Raw genomic sequence first — 27786 nt, 5'->3', positions numbered from 1 at the left:
TTTTAAAAATTAAACAATTAAAAATATACCTATAAATTAATAATTATTAATTTGCAATATAATATAATAATTATTAATTTATAGATAAATTAATATCAATATAGATTAATAAAATGTCTTGGTCCCAACATTATTAATTTATAGAGGTTTTACTGTATAAATTTTTGGTTTTTATTCAGCTTACCGAATAATTTTGTGGTTTGAAAACCAATTAACCGATTAAGAGATTGGATAAGGGCATCTCCAATCCCACTCTATTTTAGAGTCAAAACTCTATTATAGAGAAACATTTGCTCTCCTACTCTATAATTTACTCTTAAATAGAGAAAATGATGAGATTGCTCGATATTTAGAGTAACTCTATTCTCAACTCTATTTTTTTACACTATCTCTATTTTAGAGTCAAGTATAGAGTAACACATTAGAGAAAAACCATGCTCTATTTTAGAGTTACTGTATAATAGAGTAAAAAATAAAGATATACACTGGAGATGGTCTAACTAAACCGTCCGTAGAATTACTAAACCATCTTTTTTTTTCCTTCATTTCCCCGGTTCTCGTCGGAATTATACAGTTTCACATTTTACGTATCCTAAAATCCCTAATTCACCGTTTATATATATATATACTATGTGATACCTCGTGCTATAGCACGAAATTATATATTTTGTTAATTACTTTTTTGTAATTTGTATTTTTGTAATGTAATTTTTTATTTTGACTTATTTTTTTTTATATAGTGTTTATTTTTTTTATTTGGGGTTATACAGTAAATTGGAAATTCCAATAGAGTAAGTAGTTTGTAAAATGTAGCTTTTCACGGAAACAGACATATCGCAATATTGGATAGTAGTTTTGTAAGAGAATAGATACTGCGCAATATCAGATAGTAGTTTTGTAAGATGATAGACCGTAATATCAGATAGTAGTTTTGTAAGAGGATGAGTTTTTCTTTATTTTTGTTTTTCGTTGAAAGAGGAGAAGTTACTTGTTTTAAGTGTGAGATATTTCAATGGTTAGGAAACCATTGTATTTATAGTGAGATTAAATATATTTAGGTTATCATTTAGAAGTTAATATTTGATATATCAAATCTCAGCAAAATTGAAAAAAACTAATTTAATTTATAGGTTGATAAAAATACATGTTTTAACGGGTTTAACTCAAACTTTTTTTATATTTTAAATTTTTTAAGAGTGAAAATATTAATATACTTAGATATTTTATAGACTTAAATATATTATAATATTTTAAACTTTCGACGGAGTTCAAATATTTATAATAATTTAAACATTTTATAAAAATTTAAATATTTATAATCTCTTAAACTTTTTTAAAAAACGTAAATATATTATAGTATGTTTACTTTTTCAAAGTTTAAATATGCTCAAATATAGAACCAAATTAAACTGTTAAATTTGGATACCTGATAAATCAAGGTTCGTGCTCATTTGTACTCAAAACATATTAGTCATATATTTATAGTGATTATGAACCATATTCCAAAATATTTAGTCGATGTGGGATATACAATACACATTTTCTGTAAATTAGTTTACAACTTTACATATATATAATTTCATGCGGTTTTTATTTTTTCTATATATACTAATCATAATTAATTACTATAATTTCGTTAAGGAAATATTAAAAAATCTAAACTAAATGATGATTTGTTTTTATTTAATTGTATTAAGTTGATTTGTTGTTTCCGTAAATATCTCACAGTATAAAAGTAAATCAAATAAGGTTACATATATATACAATTTCATATTTAATCTATTGATTATTTTGGAAGAAACAAAATCACAATTGATAAGTATTAATGATTTCTCATTATTATTATTATTCATAATAATTATAGGGATTAAGTATGGTAGTAGTTAATATTTGATATTATTGAAGCCATTAAATACTCTAATACTAGTTTCCTTATTTATGAGGATTATACATCTGTTTGGTTGTGTGTTTAACTATTCTTTAATCAAATAATATATAGGATCCAAAAATTATTAATCTGGAGAACAAACAGATCCGCCAATTTTTTTCTTCTATTTTCGGGTCAGAGAGGATCCGCGTTGCGACCTAGTTAGTTTTAAGTAATCGACCCAAGAGTATAATGGTCATTGAGATAAATTGAAACTATATATTAATTTAATTAAATTAAGTGATTCTCTAATCATTTTTAATGAAAAATGTGGCAAAACAAAGTCATGGTCCAATCTAAGTGTAGTGATTACTTCACTTTTAATAGAATAGATATACAGCTTCAGTGATTAACAACACTTCATCTCCTCCGGGCCTCTCTCCGTCATAGGTGAGTTGATTGTGAAATGTATATATAATTTTTTTTTTATTCCAGTCACTGATTTGCTTTGTATTCATCATTCGTCTGTGAATTTTTCAAAATCTGTTGTGTGTGTGAGAAATTTCATCAGTATCACTTTATTCAATTCTTCGACTGATTGTATGTTTCAACCTTTTGTATAATCTAATTGATCCATTTTCTTCCCTGAAAATATACAGATTTGCTTATATGGATTCGTCTTCGACATCGGATTTTTCACTGGGAACGTCGTCGTTGAAGCGGAACTCTGGTGATGTCGGATGGGAATACGGAACTTTGTATGACCCGAAGAATCAAGATAGAGTGAAGTGCAAACTGTGTGGGAAAGGAATGGGAGGAGGAGTGTATAGGATTAAGGAGCATATCGCTCACCGTAAAGGGACTGTATCCTCGTGTCCACGGTCTACGAAAGAAGACCAATCTAAATGTATGAAAGCGATCTTGGAAGCGAAGAAGAAGAAGAGGAGAATGAATAGAGAACCGGATTTGTTCAGTTTTGCGGTTGATATTAATAATGTGAAGGATGAATTGGATGAGAATCCTGATATAGTTCAAGGTCCGATGGATAAGTTCGTTACTCCGGACGATTCTTTAGGTGGTGAGACAGGACAAGAAAAAAGTAATGATTTGGTTGTGCATCAATATTGTGCTAGATGGATATATCAGTCTTGTATTGCTTTTAATGTTGTTGAGAGCGATTCGTTTAGGTTGTTTTGTGAAGCTTTAGGAAGGTTTGGACCTGGTTGGGTTCCACCAAGCCAGTGTGAACTTAGGGATACATTGTTAAAGGAGGAAGAAGAAGTTATTAGTGAGAAACTTAAGAGGTTAGAGGTAGGATGGGAATATAATGGTTGTTCTGTACTGATAGATGCATGGATTAGTGACACAAAGAAGAACGTTGTGAATTTTTGTGTTAATTCAAGAGGAGGGAGTAGTTTTGTTTCTTCAAAAGAGGTCTCGAAGGAATCTCAGACTGGTGCGTTTATCTTTGAGTATGTTGATAAATGCATAGAAGAGTTTGGTGGTGAGAAAGTTGTTCAGGTGATAACTGACTGAGCGGAGAACAACTTAGTAGCTGCAAGGATGTTGAAAGAGAAGAGACCAGGTGTGTTTTGGTCTGCATGCGCTGCTGATACTGTTAAATTGATGCTTGAAGACATTGTTAAGTTGCCAAAGGTTTCAAAGTACATTGATAAAGCTAAGGCTGTGACCACGTTCATTTATTGTCATGGGAAAATTTTAGGTATAATGAGATCTCGTATAAAGGAAAAGGATATTGTAAGGCGTGGAGTCACAAAATTTGCTACAACCTTCTTGACTTTGCAAAGCTTGTTGGAGAATAAAGAACAGGTTAAATTTATGTTTGTTAGTGATGAATGGGACAGATGCAAGGAATCCAAACATGTAAAGGGTAGAAGTTCTTACTACACTTGTTTAAGCCCTGCGTTTTGGAATGGGGTCGAACGAGTTGTTAAGGTTTTGGAGCCTTTGGTTAAAGTTCTTAGGATGGTCGATGGAGAGAAAAAACCTTCAATGGGGTTTGTTTATTGAGAGTTGGTAGAAGCCAAAAGATCTATCAAAGCATCTACTAATAATGTGGAAAAGTATTACCAACCTATCATTGAGATCATTGATGAGAAAATCAAAGGTAGGTTGGATACTCCATTACATTTGACTGCCTACTTGTTGAACCCGTTTTACTTCTATAACGAACCAACCGTTCAGCTGGATGCGACACTCATGACTGGCTTTCTCAAATGTGTTGGGACTTTTACCATGGTGAGTTCGAGAAACAAGGTAACGCTGTCAATGAGTTTAAAAAATATGAGGATAAACTTGGATTTTTTGGAAAGCCTCTTGCTATAAGAGGATGTGAACATAACACAGATAAGTTTGAACCAGGTTTTTCTCTCGCCTTTTTGCTTTACCTTCGATGACTTCAAGTTTTGTGAAACTATCTCTTATGTTGCAATTGGATTATTTTAGGGAATTGGTGGTCAACATACGGAACAGGTGTGCCTAATTTGTTTAAACTAGCAATGAAGATTCTCTCTTTGACTTCTAGTTCATCAGGTTGTCAACAAAACTGGAGTACTTTCGAAGAGGTTTGTGTTTCTTTTTTCTTATTTTTTTGGCATTAACTCTGATTTTGTGTTTCTTAATATTTGGTCATTGTTAACTCTTAAATTTATGTTGTAGATTCAATGTTTCCTCTTACTATGTGTCTTGAAATGTGGTGACAGTGCTGGCCCGACATTCACGAGTACCCTACGCAAAAATTTCAAAACGTGCCTTTTTTTTTTTGCTAGTGTTTTAAAATTTTAGGTTTTCTATAGAAGACCACAATTTTAAAGATTTATATATTCAACAAAAACAAAAGGTCTTTTACATATAAGTAAAAAAGCTTTTACACATATTCTACCCACAAAAAATGTCTTTTACATATATATTGTTTAAAAGATTTCTATGTAAAAAGGCCTTTAAAATTAAAGGCCCGAATCATTGGTTTCAATGGCTTCCCTTGTGGACCGGGTCTGTGTGGTGATGTGATTGAAAAATAAAAAAGTAACTGGTCCAGTTGAGTTTCGTCCATGAGATCATAGTGAGTCCAAACGGTCCGACTTGTTATCCATCCACTGCCGGAAGCAGGAAATATTCGCTGCTCTGTGAAACCAGCCTCACGCAATGCCCTCCGCTCTAAGAATCACGTGACCCGAGCCTCCGCTCAAACCACATAACTCAGCTCCTGGCTTGGATCGGGCAAGTCAGTGAAAACCCAGTCAGAACTCGACCACTTGTACCGAACCAACATCCCAATTACTCATTTGCTCTCACTTGAGTCACAAGCTCACGCTACTAAGCTCAGCAATCATATACTTCTCTCCCTCCGCATATAAATGCCTCTTTGTGCTTCACGTTATCCGATATGGGACTTTTAAAGATTTTTTTTTTTATTTTTTTTTTGTAATTGTGTCAGTTTACTTATTAATTACTTAAACCAAAGGTATTTTATATACACAAGACATAGGAAAAAGAATGAGAATGTTATTTTTGCCAATGATAAAAATAAGCATAATATTTATTTATCACTCCTCTGTTACTAAATATTATATCGAATATTTTGTTTTCAGTCAATCTCGGTAGCTACGCTTCGAAAGATCCCAGTGCGTTTCAGGAGATGGTGACTGGTTACCAGGTTTCCCTCGGGAACCCAGACCTTGCTAACTTCTTCCCATTTATGAGGTTTCTTGACTTGCAAGGCAATAGTAAGAAGATGAAGGGGTGCTCAGAGAGCTTGTTTCAGGTATTTAGAGGGTTTTATGATGCTCGGATTATCGAAAACTCATCGCGTACAGATGAGAGAAATGTTTCGAGCAGAGACTTCTTGGATGCGCTTATCAATCTCCAACAAGGAGTTGAACCTGAAATCAACATTGACGAGATCGAACATCTACTTCTCGTAAGTCTTAGCTTATTACCATAACATGATCTGTATATATATATATATATGCTCACTGATAAATATGACATCTCTTTGTATGTGTTGATCAGGATCTGTTTGTAGCGTGCATGGATACAAACTCTAGTACCGTGGAATGGGCAATTGCAGAGTTACTTCGAACCCCGAAAACGATGACAAAAGTTCAAGACGAGATCAATCATGTGATAGGGCAAAACGGCGACTTCCAAGAGTCTGATATTTCAAAACTGTCGTATTTACAAGCGGTCATTAAAGAAACATTCCGATTACACCCGACTGCTCCATTTCTCCTCCCAAGAAAAGCCGAAACCGACGTAGAGATTCTTGGATTCCATGTGCTTAAAGATTCTCAGGTTCTTGTGAACGTCTGGGCCATAGGAAGAGACCCAAATTTGTGGGAAAATCCAACTCAGTTTGAGGTAGAGAGGTTTTTAGGGAAAAAGATTGTCGTTTTGATGATTTGGATCAGACAGGTGGGCTTCTTCAGGGAGTTGGGCCGGTAACGGTAGCACAGGCCCAGCTTGGTCTGCTAAGAAGATTGTCCAGGAGACAAACGACAATGGCCCTGTCGTTTAAGTGATATCACATCTTAACTATGTGTATTGTACGACTTTGTCTTGTATCACCTTGCAAGACAACGACAGAGGGCTATTAAAGGAGAGAGGAGCAGAGGGAACAAAGCAGAGAAACATTTGGCGTTACATTACAGAGAAAATGACTAGGAGGTTAGAGAGAGAGAAACCGAGAGTGGGTGTGAGAGACTCTTGTCTTCTTCATTGTTCTTGGTTTTTCTTGGGGTCTGATTCTTTGTAAGGTGAGAGACGTGAGCTTGGGGTGAGTTTGTTCAAGTTGTAATTGCTACTCTGATACTCCTTTGTGAACCGGTTTCAGGTTCACCTAGACGTACCAAGATCACATTGATCATGGGAACTCATACATCCTCATGTCCCTTTTACTTTCTTGCACTACAAACCTACAAACCTGCAAAACATAAAAACAGAGCACAAGGAAACACAAACCTGTTAGTCTTACTCGACAGTTTCACGGTTAAACACTCAAGGAAAATCCTAACAGAGATTGATGTAAAAGGTACTGATTATGAGCTTACACCGTTTGGGTCAGGGCGTAGGATTTGTCCGGGACTGCCTTTGGCTTTGATAACAGTGCAGCTCATGCTTGCTTCTCGTCTCCATGCCTTTGAGTGGAAGCTTCCAAACAGTGTCGGTTCTGAGGATTTGGAAATGGAAGAGACCTTCGGTCTTACACTAAAGAGACCTTCGGTCTTCTCCATCATGATGCCTTGTAAATGGAAGAGACCTTCGGTCTTACACTGAAGAGACCTTCGGTTTTCTCCATCATGATGCCTTTCTTCATCGACTCATTAACATGCTTTCCTATCAAACTGAGATTATCACAAACATCACAAAACTCTCAGGAATAGACAGAAAAATTCTTATCTTTCATGTAAAGAAGAATGAGACTGATAACTATCTAATTTACATGTTTTTAGCATCCTTTTTTGTCCATATTTTGCATTGTTTATACCCTTACCTTAGCATTTTTAGGTCATTAACTGTAGGAATTCACTTTTAGGCTATTTAAGGTGTTGTATTCTTGCATTTGCATATTTTGGATGAAAACAGGTGCTTTAGAGCCTAAAATGGGGAGAAACAAGGACAAATCCGAGCATGTACCCGAAGGAGCCATCGAGCTGGAAGAACAGTCCGAACCCCAACACGATCGAGGAGGATCCAAGAGCAGGAAGAACAACCCGACAATCTACCCGAAGAGCAACCCAAGCACATCCTCGTGCACCCCATCGAGCAGACCCTCGGGCAGGACTGGGAAGTTAGGGTTAATGGGTTTCCATATATAAACCCCCTCTCTTCTTCCTTGCAGAGTAGCACATCGCAGACCCAAAAACCAGAGAGCGAGAGCTTCTGTGAGAGAACTGAGCGACTCAAAACATTTTCCACCTTTTTGTTAGGATTTGTCTCATAGCTTTTTATCATTTCTTTAGATTTCTATCTTGTATTCTTACTTCTCTACTCTACCGTTTATTACAATGCAATTTTCATTCGTTTATGCTTTTGTTTTTCTTGCAATGAGATCTGAGTAGTGTAGTAAAGTTTCTAGAGATGGGATAGATGATTTTTTGTTCTTGATCGGTTAGGATGTCTTAGTTTGATCGTATATGTTTAATAGATTCCCTTCTAGATTGGTGTTCTTAATGCTGTCAACAAACTGAGAGGGTGAGATTAGATCTAAGGTGTTTTACCACCGAGAGGTGTAGATGAAATGCTTGAATCAACCAATGCTAGAGGTTTACTTACTTAGCCTAAGAGATTAGATGAGTAAGGGGTTTACTGACAATAATGAATCGGTTCTTATTGCCTGCTTGGTCATGTTTCTCCAACGAGAGTTGGGTAGGGGAGTGATCAAGGTTGATTGTTTCTATCACGAGAGTGTTTTAACAAGATATTAGAGATTCATTGTCTAGGGAATATTTGCTTGAGGCATGTAAGACATCTGTACTGGTTAGGAACACTTAGGATTCGATTACCCCATCCTTAGAAGCTTTCGTATTTTATTTACTAGCATTTTTATTAATCACTCGATCCATTACCCGAACAGGTACACAATCACCTGCTTCGAGTAACCCCTTGAGTTGTTCGTACTTCATTTACTCACTCGATCACCCGACCTGATCATGTACTCGAATGCTTGCATCGAGTGCTTAGATCGTGTGGTTCTTTGTTTACACTCTTTTCTTCTATTATTTTAGGATTGTTAGATCAAAACCAACTTTTGTTTGGCTTGACTTGCATTGTTTTGATTGCATCCTTCCTGCTAGCATAAACAACCATTTGGATTGATAACCCTTTGTACTACAACTGCATAGGGAATTGATACCCTGGGTGAAAATCCTGTTATCAATTTGGCGTTGTTGCCATTTGGTTGAATTTTATTTTGCTACGTTTAGGATTTCAGCACTTGCTAGATCAAGTTCTTTTATTTATATTGGTTCGGAATCTGACTTGTTTGCTTTTGCTCTTGTTTTTTTTGAGTCTCAGGTACAACCCGAGTCCCCACCTGGATCGAGTTGACCCTCGTGTACACACTCGGTCATCTACTTGTGCATGCAAACACGATCTAGAGGTAGCCAAAACTTGAGTCCTTTCATCGACAACATCGACAGACCAAGGCTACTCAAACAACAACAAGTTCAACAACCGCAACCATCAATCATTGAGGAGACAATGAACAATCAGAACGGTCCACCAGCTCCTCAAGCAAAGACCAACATAGGAGCAGGAGATGCTCCATCTACTCATACTCAAAGGAATGGCATTGTGCCACCTGCTGTCCAGAACAACAATTTTGAGATCAAAAGTAGTCTCATCCAGATGATACAGAGTAACAAGTTTCATGGATTGCCAATGGAGGACCCATTGGATCATCTGGATGAATTTGATAGGCTCTGTAGCCTCACCAAGATAAATGGAGTTAGTGAGGATGCATTCAAACTCATTCTCTTTAGGAGACAAAGCGCACCTCTGGGAGAAATCACTACCCAAGGAGTCCATCACCACTTGGGAAGCGTGCAAGAAGACGTTTTTAGCCAAATTCTTCTCCAACTCCAGAACAACAAGGCTGCGAAATGACATTTCCAGCTTTGTTCAGAAGAACAATGAGACGTTCAATGAAGCTTGGGAACGTTTCAAGGGATACACTACCAGATGTCCTCATCATGGCTTCAGCAATGCTTCATTGCTGAGTACACTTTACAGAGGAGTGGTCTCCAAGATACAGATGTTGCTGGACACCGCAAGCAATGGTAACTTCCTCAAAAAGGATGTCGATGAAGGCTGGGATCTCGTTGAGAACTTGGCTCAATCAGATGGGCATTATAATAAGGAGTATGATCGTACTGTGCGATCCACAAGAGAGGAATATGCCACTTACAGAAGGGACATGAAAGCCCTCAATGACAAGCTCGATAGGCTACTCAACCAGAAGCAGGATGTCAATGCAATCTCAGAAGAAGAGCATTTTTTGCAACCAGATGGGGAGAATTTTCAAGAAGCTGGATTCCAACAACAGCAAGGCCAGCAGAACCAATCCCAAGAAGCTGAACTCTGCGGCCTAATTCAGCAGATGATTCAAAATTAGGCATCCGCTGCTATGGACAACGCAAAACGATTTGACGAGATGAGCAACAAGATCGATTCGGGATACAATGATTTGACCGCCAAGTATGAATCCCTCAACACTAAGCTGAGGTACCTCGAGGGCCACCACAACAACCAACTACCTCCAAAGATCAACCAGCTTCTAGGTAAAGCTGTTCAGAACCCAAATGATTATGATTATGAGGACTACTCATAATGATTCATATGCCACTGCTCAAGCCATTTTCCTTGATGATGATTATAAGAACTACCTCACTGAGGACAATGATGTTCAAGATGGGGAGGCTATGGATCACTATGGGAGAAATGAGGCCAAGTACTACATATCCGAGTATGAACCCGAGCCTTCATCCGAGGAGACTGATCGAGTGATGATCGAGCACATGTTCGAGGATCGCAAATTGAAGAACAACCCAAGGTGGAACCCGATGACCTACCCGATGATGGTGACCGGATGATGCATCGAGTAGATGTTCAGATGAAAGATCAACCTCAACTACCTATAGCAGCAGAAGGGGAATTAGAGGAAAGGTTCAATGCCGCTCTTGACATCCAATTGGAGGAGCTTGCAGAGCGTATGGCCAAATGTAAAGCTCCACCTCCTAAACTTTTGCCACCACACGAACTTCAAGAGGAAGTCGCCAAGGAGGTAGTTCAGCTGGAGATTGAGGTTAAGGAAGCTGTCAAGGAGATTGGGTATAAAATTCTCAGGAGTGGAGTGTGCTTAGACCCTAAGCTGCGAATCGAGGAAAAATTGGAAGATCCTGGCTCTTTCACTTTGCCATGCTCGATAGGACTTCGGATTTTCAAGAATTGTTTGTGCGACCTTGGAGCCTCAGTCAGCATCATGCCACTGTCAGTAGCCAACAAGCTAAGTTTCACCAGTTTCAAACCAAGTAGTCTGTATTTGGTTCTAGCTGATAGAACAATCAGACATCCAATTGGGATCGTGGAAAATTTGCCTCTCAGAACTGGAAGGGTGGATCCACTAATTTCATGATCCTTGATATGGATAAGGAACCAGACGATCCACTGATCTTGGGAAGACCATTCTTGGCAACAGTAGGGGCAATGATTGAGGTGAAGCAAGGGAAGATAAAAATTGAGCATGGGGAGCACTTCAAGATGGAGTTTGATGTCAAGAAGGAAATTAAGAGGCCAACCATTGATGGTCAAGCTTTTTCGACTAAGACAAAGCAGAGAAAAGTCAAACATCTTGAAGAAGTCAACACCACATTTGCTGTGGAACCTGGACAAGACTTAGAGAATGAATTGAATCAGCTTGCTACAGTGGAGAGGACTCCAGAACCTCTCCCTCAAAGATCCCATGCTTAAGGAGCATGAAGAGTCAAGCTTAGTGACTTTAAACAAGCTCAATTGGGAGGAAGTCCCAAAAGTATCTTCTATTTAATTTTCTTTTCTTTTATTTGTTTTAAATCTTGTTTTCTATTTTTGCAAATTTATTTATAAAAAAAAAGAAAAAAAAAGAGAAAAAATGAAAAGGGAAAAATAGGGGAACTCGAGGCACAACCCGACACCATACTCGACGCGCCTGATCGTGTCGCTACTCGGGTGGCGAGTGGAGTCCGAATTCCACAAGCCAAGCCCACTCTCGGTGAAGCACAAGCTGCCAACCCTACCCTATTTAAGGGTTTCGAACCTTTCTCCCTCAGCACCACCAATAAGTCATTCTACCCTAGAGCTTTTAGTCTCCCTACTTTCTATTCTCTCTCAAACTCGAGTGATATTTGATTTTCTTTGGGAACTAACAATATTAATCTCGAAGCTTAGTTTTCTTCTTCTTCTCAAGGATTCGATAATGGAGCCACACACGAAAAGCTACCAAAGGAAGGGAAGGAGATCAACCTCCTCCGCTGCTACAACCGGAGGTGATTCCGTGGAACCTCGAGAATCCCAAGAAAGAGGAAACGTTCCGCATTCCCAACCGCTGGCTGGACGTTTCGCTTTCCCAACCCAATGCTCAACCCGATCCGTCACCCGATCCGGTGCTCGAGCAACTGATCGTGTGGATTCCCGTGTTCTCTGTCCTGACCCAATCGCTGTTGCAATCCGCCGATCTCCTCAACGTAGGGACCTTTCTACGTCTGAAAGAACCGTTACTGACCCTATGGAGGTCGATTCTGATGCCGGTGGAGGAGAACCAGAGGAGATCCAATCCTCTAGGTTGAGAAGCATACCCGCGGTTGCAAGGGGGAAGAGACCCGCCGCCGAAAGGGCTGAGAAGGTGGCAGAGAGCAGCGGAAGAAGAAGATCGAGATCCAGAGGAGGAGAACCACTGGCGAGAGGAGGAGCAGAGGGAACGAACACGACAAGCCTCGCGGAGGCTAAAGCAAAAGGAGGTGGAGACTCCGGCAAAACTCTTCAAGGTTTTCCGCAAGATGAGTTTTGTTGGTACCCGCTACCCTCACCGAGAAACGATGAAGAAGTTGGGGATCGCAAGAGATGTCGAGTTCCTGTTCGACATGTGCCACCTGGGCAAGATGATGCAAGCCAACCTTGAGGCATATGAGGAGGAAACATTCCATTTTCTCTCAACATTAAAATTGCACTACTTTGAGGACCACTCGACCCTACTACCCGAAGGGGGGATCGGGTTCATCACCTTCTCCGTGCGCAACAAGGAGTACTGACTCACCTACAAGGAGATGGAGAAGCTATATGGTTTCAAGGATGGGAGTGGAGAGAACATGGAGATGAGCAAGGAAGAAATGAAGTCCCTATGGCTGACAATAGGTGACAAGTTTCCTTAAAAGTCCACAAGCTCCAAGTCGGCTCAAATAAGGAGCCCCGTTTTGAGGTATTTTCACAAGTCCCTCGCCTGCACTCTTTTTGCTAGAAAGGAGACTGGGATTGTGAATGATCACAAGCTCCAACTGCTAGATATTGCCTTGTGTGGAGTTTTAGACAATGCTAGGGATGGTCACCACTAGTAGGCGATGTTACGGACGCTAGTATGGTCTTTGTGCTGCTCGATCAGTTCCTTTACCTCAAGTCATGGGCTATGAAAACTAAGAGGAGGGATGGAGCTAGAGAGATCTCCATTGGAAGATTGGTCACACCAATCTTGGTAGCATGCGATGCACCCTGCAAGTGGCTACACATGTGATCATTCCGGACCTCTTCCACCACACCCGTCGTACTACCCGATGCCATACCCGATGACCTACGCGGGCACCTACCCGATCAACCCCTCGGATGCTGGTCCGAGCAAGTCGTCTGTGCACATAACTGAGCTCTCTGATGAGCGAATCCCGGCGCCTGCTGAAGCCGGTGACGACCCTGGCTACACGTTGGAGAGTATGGAGGCTGCTACAACCTCCTTCTTAACCAACCCATGAGGTACCACTTTCATCCAATGTTTGTAACTAATATTGCATTTAGTTTTATTTTATCTTGTGTGATTCTTGGACTCCTTTTTCAGACTTTTATTTACACTGAGACTGTGTAATTTAAGTTTGGGGGAGGGTCATAGGATGTATATAACATTGTGTTTTATTTTCTTATTTAAATCTTTGCATGCTAGTTTTTTTTCATTTGAGTTTGCATCTGTTTGCAATAAAAAAACACAAAATTTTTTTTTTGAAATTTTTTTGAAAATATAAAAGAGTGTTCATGTAGTTGCATTTACATATTAGGATTGAGTCTAGTTTCTTTTATATAGGATTGTTGCATATGCATGTTAGGGGACAATGATTAAAACCACCTTATTTAAAATCAAACCTTAGCACTGAAGCTATAGCCCTTAGTCACGGTTCATTGTTGCTAGATCAATCTTTGAAAAAATGAAAAAATCTTTGTTTAGAACCTTGTGTCTTTTGAATGCTTCCTCACTTGTTTGAACATCTCTATATAATTGGACTTAATTTGAGCTTAAATTGTCTTGCTTATGGAATTTGAATACTTGCTCATGGTAGCTCTAAATTCGGGTTAGCACTCCATTTTTACCAATCTTTTCATTTAACTCGATTTGTTTTTCTCTACCCTTGAACCCAAAACTTTATTTCAAACCTTGTTGTGAATTGTTGAGTGAGGCCTTTTTTATTGTGCTATAGGTTGTGAAACCTTGAGAGTATTGAGAACGACAAAGAACTGCCTCTTGATTTAGCTAAGTTAGAATTTGAACTAGCTAATAGAATCGGTTTTGAAAGATAGGTGGTTAGCATGTTTATTTGGATTGGGTTAAGGAATAAAAAAAAGAAAAGAAGTCCCTAAGGTTAGAATCAAGTAGCTCTAAGTCTCTTAGTAAAAAAAAAAAAAAAAAAAAGAGAAAACATCTTGCTAGTCTCCTAGAAAAATAAAAAATAATATATATAAATATATATATATATATATATATAAACATACATATTAGGAGTTTAGCAAAGAAAGAAAAGAAAAAAAAAAAAAAAAGAAGAGAGCTAGATGTTTAAAGTTTAAACCTTAGGGATTACAAAAAAAAAGAGTTAAAATCAATGTTGTGGGTAATTAAATTCTATGGGGTTTTAAATAAAAGGTGAATGAGAAAATGGTAGACTATCAAGAGTTAAGTTTTGTATGCCCAAATTGTTCTCAATCTTAGATAGTTTTTACAACTGTCTAGCATTCCTTCTTTTGAGAGAAAACCACCCAAAGAATTTGTTTGAAACCACCTTACCAAAAAGCCTTAGCCTTGAAATCGATTGAGCTTGATTCACCTTCCATTTGCAAGAATTCGCCAAACACTTAAATGAATGTGAAAGAGATGTTCTTTACTTTTAGTTGGAGGTTGAACGAGATCGATGCATGGTAATAAGCATAAAAATATATTTGTAAGTATGTTGATTGATCTTAGCACAATTAAACTATCTTTAAGGATTATAGCTTGATTCCTTCGCTTAGCATATAAAGGTTATGAGTCCCAGTTTTCAAACCGCACCCTCCTACTTCCTTGCTAGAGGACTAGCAAGATTTAAGTTTGGGGGTCTGATAACTCTCTAATTTACATGTTTTTAGCATCCTTTTTTTGTCCATATTTTGCATTGTTTATACCCTTACCTTAGCATTTTTAGGTCATTAACTGTAGGAGTTCACTTTTAGGCCATTTAGGGTGTTGCATTCTTGCATTTGCATACTTTGGATGAAAACATGTGCTTTAGAGCCTAAAATGGGGAGAAACAAGGACAAATCCGAGCATATACACGAAGGAGCCATCGAGCTGGAAGAACAGTCCGAACCCCAACACGATCGAGGAGGATCCAAGAGCAGGAATAACAACCCGAGAGTCTACTCGAAGAGCAACCCGAGCACATCCTCGTGCACCCCATCGAGCAGACCCTCGGGCAGGACTAGGAAGCTAGGGTTAATGGGTTTCCATATATAAACCCCACCCTCTTCTTCCTCGCAGAGTAGCGAGAGCTTCTGTGAGAGAACTGAGCGACTCAAAACATTTTCCACCTTTTTGTTAGGATTTGTGTCATAGCTTTTTATCATTTCTTTAGATTTCTATCTTGTATTCTTACTTCTCTACTCTACCGTTTATTACAATGCAATTTTCATTCGTTTATGCTTATGTTTTTCTTGCAATGAGATCTGAGTAGTTTAGTAAAGTTTCTAGGGATGGGATAGATGATTTTGTGTTCTAGATTGGTTAGGATGTCTTAGTTTGATCGTATATGTTTAATAGATTCCCTTCTAGATTGGTGTTCTTAATGCTGTCAACAAAATGAGAGAGTGAAATTAGATCTAAGGTGTTTTACCACCGAGAGGTGTAGATGAAATGCTTGAATCAACCAATGCTAGAGGTTTACTCACTTAGCCTAAGACATTAGATGAGTAAGGGGTTTACTGACAATAATGAATCGGTTCTTATTGCCTGCTTGGTCATGTTTCTCCAACGAGAGTTCGGTAGGGGAGTGATCAAGGTTGATTGTTTCTATCACGAGAGTGTTTTAACAAGATATTAGAGATTCATTGTCTAGGGAATATTTGCTTGAGGCATGTAAGACATCTGTACTGGTTAGGAACATTTAGGATTCGATCACCCCATCCTTAGAAGCTTTCGTATTTTAATTACTTGCATTTTTATTAATCACTCGATCCATTACCCGAACAGGTACACAATCACCTGCTTCGAGTAACCCCTCGAGTTGTTCGTACTTCATTTTCTCACTCGATCACCCCACCCGATCCTGTACTCGAATGCTTGCATCGAGTGCTTAGATCGTGTGGTTCTTTGTTTACACTCTTTTCTTCTATTATTTTAGGATTGTTGGATCAAAACCAACTTTTGCTTGGCCTGACTTGTATTGTTCTGACTGCATCCTTGATGGCTAGCATAAACAACATTTGGATTGATAACCCTTTGTACTACAACTGCATAGGGAATTGATACCCTGGGTGAAAATCCTGTTATCAGAGACGATGTAGTAACTCACATTCTGTAGCCACATAAATTCGATTGATGTTAGACGCAAGAGACATCCATACCTCTAGAGACGTAGGTAGAGCATGAACAAGACCGAGAACCTCTTCAGAGAGTGTTCCAAAGAGCCACGACTTGGTGAGCTCATCAGTTTAGATCCAAGCTTCGTATGCTGGATTGGGATTGGTGACTTGAACGTTGTTGTTTGTGGTGACACAAGTAGCCGCAAGTGCTGGAATCTGACCATTAACAAAACCAAGCAGCTTCTGAAAACGAAGTAAAGATTTAAGTTGTCTTCCACGAGAGGTAGTTTGTGTCACTCAGCTTGATGGTGACAGAGCTAGCAACATGAATATTGGATGAAAAATGATAAGGATCGAGTCTTTCTGCTATGAAAGCAATCTGTTTGGGTTTTTAGAAAAGCTCTAATACCATCAAAATAAACGAAAGAAGGATTTTTTAATGTTGAAACTTTGACTGTATTATTGATATTTTGTTCATTACATCAAGATTGTATTTATATATCTAGAAGAACATTGTAGACTATTTCAACATCCTAAGGATCTTATGACAAGTTTATCCTCTACTCACATTCTATTGACAAAAGGAAATCATAACGGCTAGATAGAACCAGCGCACAACTCTCTTCAGCTGATTCATGTACCTTCGTAATCATCTTCCTCTATTTCGTATATTCTTTGTCATTTTGTTGCAAAGAAGGTGGAACAGCTTGTTGGGCTACTGAACTAGTATTTGTTATTGGGCTTGAAGTGACCAAAACATTTTATATTGCCTATTCTCAATAGGAGGACCATATTGATACTGGCTCTGACTTTTTTATATCTAAGCTCTATCCGTGAATTTTCATCTTCAGTTTATGGTTTCCTTTGAGTTAATTTTTTATATTTTTAATGCACATACACACCAATTTAATGATATAGAATGAAAATCATTTTTATAACTAATAATTAGTTAGGCATACACAATCTCTTCTTCTTCCTTTTAAAACTAAGTTTTGACTAAATCTTCATGTTTAAATTAGAAATATCCTTTCGGTTTGGGTTTAACTAACGAACTGGTTCCCATTTCTAAAAAACAAAGGCGTGTGGAAAACAATTTGGATTAAAAGTAAGAATAACAATACTCTATGATGGTGATGAGCGGGTGTAGCAAAATTTGTAATTGGCTTTCTTGGGCGGTATCCAATATTTCCAGGAAGATGCAATCGCTTGAATTTACACAACACGTAATTGAGCTTGGCTTGATTAGTTGATTGGCCAGCTGGTATCTAATGGGGACATTATTAGCACCAATGAAGTTAAGAAGAAAATAACAGCGTGTTTCTAAACAGAGTCCCAGTGTTACGTTGTAATTTAGTTGTGAATTCCTTGGAAATTGCCAACAAATATCCCACTACATTTTTTGGATGATTTTTTTGACGATTTCTGTTTTTTGATGCTTTGTATCTGATGCATTATCTGACTGATCGGGCAAAACAAACTTATTAATTCGAGAAACTGAACAGAATTTAACCGAAATAAATGATTTAATTTGGTTATAGTTTAGTCTTAAATACCATTTGATTTTTATTTTTATTATGTTTTTTATCTAGGTTAATTATATAATTCTAATTGTTTAATTTATACTGTGTTAAATAATGTTCTGTAAGATTGTTTTTTTTTTTATATTGGACGTATAATTATTTGAGTTCTATTATCTACATTTTTTTTTTTGACTTATTTAGGATCTTTCGGTTTACAAAAATAAAATTTTAAAAACAAAAAAATGTAAAAACATGGAATAACGTTATGAACAACAGGAACCAAACCGAGCTGACATATATATATGATTTTATATGATTTCATGTTATCGAAAACCTATAAACCGTAAACTGTAAAAAATTATGACATTTTCAATCGTTGGAATTTACAATGTTTTGTGGTAGAGAAAAAAATAACTCGTGTGACACAAAATTTTACTAAACCAATAATGTTCATTTTCTTTTTCAGTGTCCAAAATCCAAATAGATATGAATATGTAAAGTGAACAGTTGTTTTGTCATCATATTAAAGAAATAGGAATATAGATTTTTGTAAGGGTTTGTTTGCAAAATAATACATTTTTTAAACTTAATTGGAATTTTAGTACATTTACTATTTATAATTGGAGAAGTAGATGACTTTTACTATTTGTGTAATAGAAAAGATGTGAGATATATGAGAAAGTGGGATAGTTGCACAAATGACATCCGTACAACATATTTAGTGTACAGAATTTATAAATATTTTTATTTGATAAATATTGAATCTATTATATATCAACTGTACAAATAAATACATGTATATTAACATATATATATATAAGTACACTAAATAAATTGTATGGGTTAAACTTGTGTATTATTAGTAATTTGATCTGTACACATTATAATGTGTACAGACACATGTATATTTAATAAGGTGTACAGACATTTGTATACTTAATAAGGTGTATAGACATCTGTATATTTAATAAGGTTTATGGATACAAAATTTATAAAAAATATTTAACATTATCAAATAAAATCATCACACAAAATGTATATCAAATTATAAAGAATAAAATCATCACACAAAATGTATATCAAATTATAAAGAAAAAAAAACATAGTTTTTTGTGTCTGAAAAAATTTAGAAAAAAAAAAATATATTGAATAATATTTAAGTTATAAGATTCAATGAGTAATCTAATAATATATATATATATATATATATAATTTCAATAGCACACTTGTAAATAAAATGATTTGTAGAGGATTAAAAAGTAATTCAAATAATAATAAATAGTGAAAGTGTGTCTTTTACTAATTTTAAATAGTGAATATACTAATTCTCTAATTAAATTTTAAAAATGTACTAAAACTCTAATTTTCTCTTTTTTGTAATTTAGTTCAGGACTTGTACTTTAACAACGACTTTTGGCGCCCTTGCATACTTTTCTACTGTAGTCACAAATGAGTTTTGTTTTTTTTTCCGTGGCAAGTTGAGGTCACTGGCAAGGATTTGGAGCCCATCAATATGAAATTGTAATACCATTTCCTTTTTTATCAACTTCTGTTTCTCCTCTATATATCTATGCTATTTTAGACAATGTGATTAATGTAGTATTCTATCACTTAAGAAACAAAATGGACTTCATCTCAGGACAGTCTATTTTTCTCCTTTTCTGTTTTATCTTATCATGTTTTCTTTTCTTCACCACGGCAAGATCCCGACGGAGCCCCAGTCAAGTATCCATGTCACCCCCGGGACCTCCACGGTTACCTATAATCGGAAACATTCATCTAGTCGGAAAGAACCCACACCACTCGTTCACGAAACTCTCAAAAACATATGGACCAGTCATGAGTCTTAAGCTTGGATGTTTAAACTCAGTGGTCATAGCTTCACGAGACGCTGCGAGAGAAGTACTAAGAACACACGACCTAATCTTATCTGGGCGGTACATAAATGAAGCGATACGATCCAACAATCATCATGAATTATCTGTTGGCTGGGTTCATCCGTCGTCTCCTCGTTTCAGGTAACTGCTTTATATATTTTAAAGAACATCTTTTTGACTTGTCTGAGCTAACTACATTTCCTGAGTTGTTTCTAATGGTTACGTAATGTTTCTACTTATGTAATTCTCTTCAGAATGTTGAGGAGATTATTGGTTACTCATCTGTTCTCTCCGCAACGTATCGAGGCTACCAAAGCTCTGAGGATGAAGAAGGTCCAAGAACTTATCAACTTCATGAGTGAAAGCAGTGAGAGAGAAGAGCCAATTGATATTTGTCGTGCATCCTTCATCACATCTCTCAATATCATATCGAATATTTTGTTTTCAGTCAATCTCGGTAGTTACGATTCCAAAGATCCCAGTGCGTTTCAGGAGATGGTGACTGGTTACATGGAATCTAACGGAAACCCAGACCTTGCTAACTTCTTCCCTTTTATGAGGTTTCTTGACTTGCAAGGTAATAGTAAGAAGATGAAGGGGAACTCAGAGAGCTTGTTCAAGGTATTTAGAGGGTTTTATGATGCTCGAGTTGTGGAAAACTCATCGCGTACAAAAGAGAAAGATGTTTCGAGCAGAGACTTCTTGGATGCGCTCATCGATCTCAAACAAGGAGATGAACCTGAAATCAACATTGACGAGATCGAACATCTACTTCTTGTAAGTCTTAGCTTATTAGCATAATTCTATATTTGTTATTCACTGATATATAATATGTACTTGTATAATCAGGATCTGTTTGTAGCGGGCACTGATACAAACTCTAGTACCGTGGAATGGGCAATGGCAGAGTTACTTCGAAACCCGAAAACGATGACAAAAGTTCAAGACGAGATCAATCAGGTGATAGGGCAAAACAGTGGCTTCCAAGAGTCTGATATCTCATATTTGCCATATTTACAAGCGGTCATTAAAGAAACATTCCGATTACACCCGGCTGCTCCATTTCTCCTACCAAGAAAAGCCGAAATCGACGTAGAGATTCTTGGATTCCATGTGCTTAAAGATTCTCAGGTTCTTGTGAACGTCTGGGCCATAGGAAGAGACCCAAATTTGTGGGAAAATCCTACTCAGTTTGAGCCAGAGAGGTTTTTAGGGAAAGAGATTGATGTAAAAGGTACTGATTATATGCTTACACCGTTTGGGGCAGGGCGTAGGATTTGTCCGGGACTGCCTTTGGCTTTGAAAATAGTGCCTCTCATGCTTGCTTCTCTTCTATGTGCCTTTGAGTGGAAGCTTCCAAACGGTGTTAGTTCAGCGGATTTGGACATGGAAGAGACCTTTGGTTTAACAGTGCACAAGACCAACCCTCTACTTGCCGTGCCTCTAAAGAAACGGGCAAAAAATTAATACTTAGTTTTGTTTGAAGAGAAAAATTTCACAAACATATATGAATCATCAGTTCATCACCCTATGATTTGAATAAAATTCATATCGAAGTGTCTGTTTTTTTTCCTTCTTTTTTGTATTTTTCAGCTGATTAGACTCTAGTTTACAGTAAGCCAAAGAAAAATATGTTTGTTGCTACTTGCTCAACATTATTAATTTATCTATAAAAATCATATAGAAGGAGCGATTTTTTAAAATTCAGTTGACAAAACTAGTGGATATTTAATAATTTCAATAGGTGTTAATTTTTGTAGGGAATTGCCATTCTAATATTAGGTTGATCGGCTTTATTTTCAATACTTTTGTTTTAAAAATTGTTTGATCCAGAAAAATTGTTATCATATAACCTCTTTGACAAGTAAAAATGCATCGCGCTCAAAGTTGGGAGCAACACAGGTCTATATTTGAAAGTTGACGTAAAACACCTAAATACCTTTAATGAATACTTTAAAAATTTTGATTTAGTTTTTTTTTAGTGAAGATAAACTTGTAAATCGTGTAGTATATACTTTTTTTTGGATTTATAAATTCTTTCTAAAGCTTGTCGATAAAGTTGATTTAAAAAAAAATCAACTAAAACAAAAACAAATTTTGAGATAACTAGGATAGTATCCGCGCTATCCCGCGGGAAAGGTTTTTTGTGTTGTTTTTTTTTTTTTGTAATTTTAGTTATTGTGTGTGGTTTTTTTTTTATCATGTGTTGTCTTCTGTTTTTTGTATGTTTATGTTGGATTAGAGATTCATTATATCTTTAACATCTTATTTGTGAATTATTCTATGGATGATTTATTGTGTGGTTTTGATTGGCTGTATTTGTTTTGTTTTTGTTTGATGGAGTTTTTATTTATGTAAATTAGCCTTACTGAAAGATCAGTTAAAGACAAAGATTATCAAGATCAGTTTTTTTTTTATTATACTTAGTTTTTTTGTAATAATTCCTTTTACTTTTGAATCAAGTGGTTACTCCACTAACTTGCTCGTTTGTAATGGCTTTTGTATGAAATAAAGATAAAACACTTGTGAAAAAAATATTAACGCACATTATGTATGTACTTGGTTTGAAAGTGCTTTTTGTTTGGTTTTTGTTTTTTGCAAATAGTTATTTGATACAAGCCTCATAATCCACCAAGACAAGATTCACGGACTCAAAGACTTAGAAGCTTGGGCGGAAGCGATTTGATGGAGAGTAACCGATTTGATGGAGAATCCACAACACCGAGGGCTAGAGAATAAGATCCAAGGGCTATTCCTCGCAAGGATCAGAGACTCTACACGAAACCTAAGTTGTTTGATTCCACAAACTACCTAGAATTCGCAAGAACAATGATTTGTTTCAAAAAGCGTGTCTTCAAAAGTAAAACGTGATAGAGCTTATATATAGGCTCAAATACAACATCTATATGCTGAAATAAAGAAAGAAATCTCAACAATTAATGATAATTATTGTCTTTGGGAATTGAATGAGAATATCGGCCAAATTGGGAAAGTTGTGATGCACCTTGAGTCTTGATAATTGGGGCCGAAGTTGTGGTTTCTTGGGACGTCTAGATACATTCTAGGAAGCTTCTGTATGGTCTTGAGAGTCTCACAAATGTGCAACACTGAATAAGGAAAAAGCCGTTGTGTCATAAAGACAAACAGATCCAAATAAGGAAAGTTGCACTTTAACTTGATCCGCCTAATCAAGTGAGGTGGGGTGCATCCTAAGATGTGTGATGAAGTCTCCAAATGATATAGAAGCTCTCGAGGACGCCAAGGGATGCTTTGGTTTGAGCCATTTATGGAAATATCCATTTTGAGTGATAATTGACTTGTGGAAAGGTTCCCTGAACCATGTCTTGAACTAGCTCGAAACAAGGGTGGCTTTCTTTGATCTTCTTCCTTAAAATATATGTAGGAAGATATGTGGAAGGAGGTTGCCTCATTAAAAACCTTTTTTAGGTAAACTCATTGGGAAAAACCCTAGATAAGGGAAAAAGAGTGCAACGGTCCCATTCCAACGATATGATATTCCGTCTCGTTGAATATCAGCATCACTTCTAGTTCCAGTGGTCAGCTCCAAAGTATGTTTGTTTCTGATTCTTGCACATATCGGAAGGATATAATAGTTATCCTTAACTGGTACGAGCTGGTTCTCTCCAAAAAGTACTTCAGACAGTCTATCAGGAAGTTCTTCAGGTTGTACATCAAGAAGTCTGTCACGTAGTACTTCAGCCACTGCTACAGCCGGTAATTCAGCTCCCCTTTTTACATCATCCCCTCCCCCTTGAATGAGTTTTGACCTCGAAACTATTTTATCTGCACCAAGAGAAAGCAAGTTAGCTTTCATGCGGTTTTGGGACTCTAAAGTCTTACCTTGGTATTGCTTTGTTTGATGGCGGATTGGTGCATCAGGTGGTTCATCTTGGCGCATCATCGAGTGGTAGACTCCTTTTGCAACATTCAACTCTAGGGTAGGCATGTAGTTCGCCGTGATGGATACACCATGGTGTGTTGAAGTTTGCTCCTTTTTAGCTCCAAAATCTGAAAATGGGTCTTTTGGCAAAGACAAGTGCGTCATATCCGTGATTGGAGGAAAATAAGACTTATAGACATAGTAACTAAACCGTGTATTAGCACATACCTTTGATTTTGCTTGCATTGCACGAACTTCTTTTTGGTCTAATGGAGCAAGAGTAAAGTTGCGGTTGTTGAGGCAAAGCAAATATTGATTGGTATGCCCGTTATGTTGGACCTCACGATCATATTGCCAAGGTCTACCAAGTAGAACATGCCCAGCTTGCATGGGTGCAACATCACACAAGACTTGATCTTGGTATTTTCCGATAGAGAATGGCACTTCGACTTGTCTTGACACTTTTATCTCCTCTTTGTCATTAAGCCATTTGAGCTTATACGGTCTCGGGTGATTAGTGGCGTTGAGTCCTAGCTTCTCTGTAAGAGTAACACTAGCAATATTAGTGCAGGAACCACTATCCATAATTAAGTGACATACATTATCTTTGATGGTGCAACGAGAATGAAACAGGTTTTCTCTTTGTTCGGGCTCATTCGTTGTTTGTTGGCCTGAGAGTACTCTTTGTATGACTAGCAGCTCGCCTTCATCGGCATAGATGGTGGTTGCATCAGCTTGCATTTGGTCGACTTCATCTTGTGAGTCATAACCATCGGTGGTGATCACCATGACTCGCTTGTTGGGGCACTCTTTTGCCACATGTCCCCTGCCTTGGCATTTATAACAAATTATTTCATGTGATCTTTGAGGGTTAGAGGACTTACCTTGTTCAGCACGGTGAACATTTGATTTGAAACGAGAATCAACAACAATGGATTTTCCTTTATCTATATTTTGCGGAGGTGGTGCTTGAACCGTTGTGGGTTGTGGTTGGCTCTTGGTTTTAGTCCGAGGATTTGTCTTCTTTTTGATTTGTTGCTCACGTTGCATAGCGAGGTGTAGAATTTTTTGTAGGGAGTGGTAGGGTTGTGTCTCCCCTTTGCGTTGTATACGATCTTGGAGGCCATCTACAAACTGGGACATGAGAGACTCCTCTGTCTCCTCAAGCTCGAGACGACTTCTTATGAGTTCAAATTCCTCATAATACTCTTCTACACTCCTAGATCCCTGAAACAAAGCACGAAATTGTTTTAGTAAATCGCGGTAGTAATGAGGAGGTACATAACTTTTGCGAAGCTCAAACTTCATGTCAGGCCAGCGTGTGATTTGCTGGTATCTAAGCCTCCTCTTCTCAGGTACTTCTCTGTCCCACCATGCTAGTGCATGATCCGTGAGACTTGCAACAGCTAGGGTTATCTTCTTTGGCTCTGTGTAGTGATAATACTCAAAGAGGTGCTCCATCCTCTTTTCCCATTCCAAGTAAGCTGAGGGATCAATTTTTCCCGCAAAGGTAGGTGCGGTGAGCTTCACTTCAAGTGGTAGGTTTCTCTCATCTTCACGAACACGGTTTCGGTCTCCTTGAGCTCTTCGACTGGGTTGATCAAAGGTCACGTGGTGCTGTTGAGGTTGTAAGTCTGGTGGTTCCTCTTCTTGATGAAGATCATAGTTGCCTCCTTGAACTTTAAGCTGCAGGTTCCTTCCTTGGCCAAGTGGTGGTGCATTCTGGTTCATTTGCTCCAGTTGGGTGAGCTGTGTTGACATGGTTGTCATGTTGACGTTCATGGTAGTGAGCGTAGTCATGATGGTCTCTAGTGTGATAGGATTTTCGTCACCATAGTTCCTTGCAAAATTCAAAGATAAACAAAAGAGATCAATAGATATCTGAACTAAGCAAGCCAAACAGCAAAAACTGAGACAGATCGGAACATAATTCAAATCAGAAATAGCAAACGAATTTTAAAAATAATAACAAATTTTTTATGGGGTTTTAAGATTTTATATAATCTAAAACAGAAAGAAAATATTTTTTTGAGTTTTTTTTTCAATTTTATAAAATTCAAGCAAAATAAGAGACGAAAAACAGATTTTTTTTTTATGTTTTTTTTTTGTAAGAAATTTTGAAACTGAATTAAATAAATAAAAACAAAAGAAGGAACGAAATAACCTGGTAAGATAGGAACGTTTAAGCTCTGATACCAATGATACAAGCCTCGGAATCCACCAAGACAAGACTCACGGACTCAAAGACTTAGAAGCTTGGGCGGAAGCGATTTGATGGAGAGTAACCGGTTTGATGCTGAATCCACAACACCGAGGCTAGAGAATATGATCCAAGGGCTATTACTCGCAAGGATCAGAGTCTCTATACGAAACCTAAGTTGTTTGATTCCACAAACTACCTAGAACTCGTAAGAACAATGATTTGTTTCAAAACACAAAGTGTTGAAGCAAACTGAAATTTCTTATTAATCAAAAAGCGTGTCTTCAAAAGTAAAACGTGATAGAGCTTATATAGATGCTCAAATACAACATCTATATGCTGAAATAAAGAAAGAAATCTCAACAATTAATGATAATTATTGTCTTTGGGAATTGAATGAGAATATCGGCCAAATTGGGAAAGTTGTGATGCACCTTGAGTCTTGATAACTTGGGGTCGAAGTTGTGGTTTCTTGGGACGTCAAAATACATTCTAGGAAGATTCTGGATGGTCTTGAGAGTCTCACAAATGTGCAACACTGAATAAGGAAAAAGTCGTTGTGTCATAAAGACAAACAGATCCAAATAAGGAAAGTTGCACTTTAACTTGATCCGCCTAATCAAGTGAGGTGGGGTGCATCCTAAGATGTGTGGTGAAGTCTCCAAATGATATAGAAGCTCTCTAGGACGCCAAGGGATGCTTTGGTTTGAGCCATTTATGGAAATATCCATTTTGAGTGATAATTGACTTGTGGAAAGGTTTCCTGAACCATGTCTTGAACTAGCTCGAAACAAGGGTGGCTTTCTTTGATCTTCCTCCTTAAAATATGTGTAGGAAGATATGTGGAAGGAGGTTGCCTCGTTAAAAACCTTTCTAGGTAAACCCATTGGGAAAAACCCTAGATAAGGGAAAAAGAGTGCAACGGTCCCATTCCAACGATATGATCTTCCGGCTCGTTGAATGTCCGCATCACTTCTAGTTCCAGTGGTCAGCTCCAAAGTATGTTTGTTTCTGATTCTTGCACATATCGGAAGGATATCATAGTTATCCTTAATTGGTACGAGCTAGTTCTCTCCAAAAAGTACTTCATACAGTCTATCAGGAAGTTCTTCAAGTTGTACATCAAGAAGTCTGTCACGTAGTACTTCAGCCACTGCTACAGCCGGTAATTCAGCTCCCCTTCTTACATCATTATTGTTGTTTTGTGGAACAAAATGAATCATTGTTAGATGTATTTTTGTATAAGAGTTTTTTTTGAGAAGTTGAGATTGTCTGCTTTAATAATGGAAAATAAGTGGTGAGATGGTCGAAGTTACTTTTCTTCTGTTTTTTCGTTATCTTCAGCTCCATATATATATATATATATATTGATTTTTGTTAGTATTTGTGATAATGATAGGGGAAGTATTATTTTTTTGGTTTTTTGTTTGGTATTACTTGTGCGTGTGTGTTGAAGATTGTTGAATATCTCTTTGTAGACGACATTTTTGATTGTTGCCTGCTTTGCTTTGTTAGATCTTAGACTCCAAATTCGCAATCCTTTTTTTGAGGTGACTCTTGATGGATCTTTGTGTTCAACCATGTCTTGGCTAGTAATGATACAACCATATTCTTGATAGACTCGCTTAGTTGATTTCCCATTTTGGCTAATTCCTTTGTCCTGTGCAAAAATATACATTGCATCAGTAGAAATTTCTTACAAAAACATATAAACAGACTCTCAGAATCTTCAAAACCCTGAAAACAAATAAAAAGCAAAGCTTGACTTACTTTTACAAATAGTTCAGGAAGTTTGCTTGGTTCAACAAAAGTGTGAGGAAGAAGCTTGAAAATTTCTCGTGCAC

The 27786-nt window shown here is 37.3% G+C and overlaps 3 protein-coding genes across 3 annotated transcripts; all 3 read left to right on the top strand.

Annotated features, from left to right (window-relative positions):
- On the top strand, positions 2241 to 3705 carry LOC104777375. The gene is made up of 2 exons (XM_019243817.1): positions 2241 to 2317; positions 2527 to 3705. The coding sequence occupies exon 2, from the start codon at positions 2537 to 2539 to the stop codon at positions 3401 to 3403; it is 867 nt and encodes a 288-aa protein (XP_019099362.1). The 5' UTR covers positions 2241 to 2317; positions 2527 to 2536; the 3' UTR covers positions 3404 to 3705.
- LOC104779065 (cytochrome P450 76C4-like) lies at positions 3431 to 7219 on the top strand. The gene is made up of 8 exons (XM_019240359.1): positions 3431 to 3885; positions 4000 to 4126; positions 4201 to 4249; positions 4334 to 4452; positions 4547 to 4610; positions 5452 to 5807; positions 5900 to 6274; positions 6905 to 7219. Exons 1-8 carry the CDS (start codon positions 3431 to 3433, stop codon positions 7160 to 7162), a joined length of 1803 nt encoding a protein of 600 aa, XP_019095904.1. The 3' UTR covers positions 7163 to 7219.
- On the top strand, positions 19534 to 21522 carry LOC104777374 (cytochrome P450 76C4-like). The gene is made up of 3 exons (XM_010501610.2): positions 19534 to 19982; positions 20096 to 20618; positions 20691 to 21522. Exons 1-3 carry the CDS (start codon positions 19588 to 19590, stop codon positions 21306 to 21308), a joined length of 1536 nt encoding a protein of 511 aa, XP_010499912.1. The 5' UTR covers positions 19534 to 19587; the 3' UTR covers positions 21309 to 21522.

This window comes from Camelina sativa, chromosome 3 (genome assembly GCF_000633955.1).
Source record: "Camelina sativa cultivar DH55 chromosome 3, Cs, whole genome shotgun sequence".
In the NCBI taxonomy this organism is placed as follows: domain Eukaryota; kingdom Viridiplantae; phylum Streptophyta; class Magnoliopsida; order Brassicales; family Brassicaceae; genus Camelina; species Camelina sativa.
This window is presented reverse-complemented; position numbering and strand designations above follow the sequence as displayed.